Source organism: Monoraphidium neglectum (genome assembly GCF_000611645.1).
Source record: "Monoraphidium neglectum strain SAG 48.87 unplaced genomic scaffold scaffold00271, whole genome shotgun sequence".
Taxonomy (NCBI): Eukaryota; Viridiplantae; Chlorophyta; class Chlorophyceae; order Sphaeropleales; family Selenastraceae; genus Monoraphidium; species Monoraphidium neglectum.
The window spans coordinates 28,245-29,467 of record NW_014013357.1 but is presented as its reverse complement, the minus strand read 5'-3'; the positions used below and the strand labels follow the sequence as shown (position 1 = coordinate 29,467).

General features: G+C 66.6%; 1 protein-coding gene across 1 annotated transcript in view; it reads left to right on the top strand.

Annotated features, from left to right (window-relative positions):
* The window catches only part of MNEG_2402 (hypothetical protein), a gene marked incomplete at both ends in the record, with an annotated part of 2,596 nt that continues 1,373 nt past the window's right edge, over positions 1-1,223 (top strand). Inside the window, 4 exons of the mRNA XM_014049128.1 lie at positions 1-6; positions 288-354; positions 579-622; positions 976-1,212. Of these exons, the coding sequence (XP_013904582.1) occupies positions 1-6; positions 288-354; positions 579-622; positions 976-1,212 (354 nt within the window). The remainder of the gene's footprint in view (positions 7-287; positions 355-578; positions 623-975; positions 1,213-1,223) is intronic.

The window sequence follows — 1,223 nt, the reverse complement described above, 5'->3', positions numbered from 1 at the left end:
ATGAGCGTGAGTATGTGCGTGTGTGCGTGATTGTGTGTGTGGTTGTGCATACGCATCCGCATGCGCATGCTTACCAGTAGGCAGGGATTGCTGGTGGATGCGCGTGGACGTGTCTGGCCCGGGCGCCCCCCTGCGCTGTCACTGCTTGCACCATGCACCTTGGCTGTTGTAGGCAGACGCTGCCCATACTCCAACCCATCTACCTTCGCCCCTTGTGCTCGACTGCTTGCGCGATCACTCATGTTTTCTGAGCGCGTGCTTGAATCTTCTCATTCTTTTTGTCACAGGCCAAGGTGGCACTCGAGTGGCTGGCCTCATTCCACGCCGCCTGGTGGGAGGAGGACACTCCGGAGGGTGCGCGCCCCCTGCCCAAAGGGCGCGGCACCGCTACCCAGCCGCCCGCCGCATTCAAACAAGCGCCAGAGCGCCGCCCGCCGCCCGCCGTGCGCGGGACGCTTCGGCGTGAGCCGCGCGGGCGCGTGTGGCGCCCTGCCCTTCGCGGCGCACCCGAGCCCGCCCTGCTGGCGGCCGCATCTGAACCCTGTCGGCTTAACCCTGCTGCACCTCGAAATCCGCAGGCCTGTGGGAGGACGGGTGCTACTGGCATCTGGCAACTCGAGAGGTGGGGGCGGGGCCGCCGCGCCCGTGGGGGCGGGGCAGTAGAGTTTAGTGTGGGATCCGTGTCCCTTTTGATCGGGGTGCTCAGGGCCCCGTGCGGCGCAGGCCCCTCCCCTACTCGCTGCCGGCGTGCATCGAACGGCACACGGCGGTGCGCTACTGCACCCCACGCCTACCGAACTCTCTGCGCGGCGGCCGGCCCCCACGACTGGCCTGGCCGGCTGCCGCCTTTTGCACGGCCCCCCACTAGTTCATGTCCTGATGCGAAACACCGCTTCGCATTTCTGCATTGCATTTCAACCGTTCGTCTTCAAACGGTCACGCAAAGGAGTATTTCAAACGCCTCAATCATGACAGGACGAGCTCTCCCAAATCGGCAGCCCCTGGCTGGAGCTGAAGAGGGCCGCCTCGGCGGTGGACAGTGCCCTCAGGGGCGGCGACGACGGCAGCAGCAACGGCGGCAGCAGCAGCGGCGGCGGCGGCGGCGGCGGCGGCGGCGCGGGGCGGTTCAGGACGCTGTGCCACGGCGACGCCAAGAGCGCAAATTTCCTGTTTTCGAAAGACGGCATGGCGGCGGCGGCTTACGACTTCCAGGTGCGGCGCTT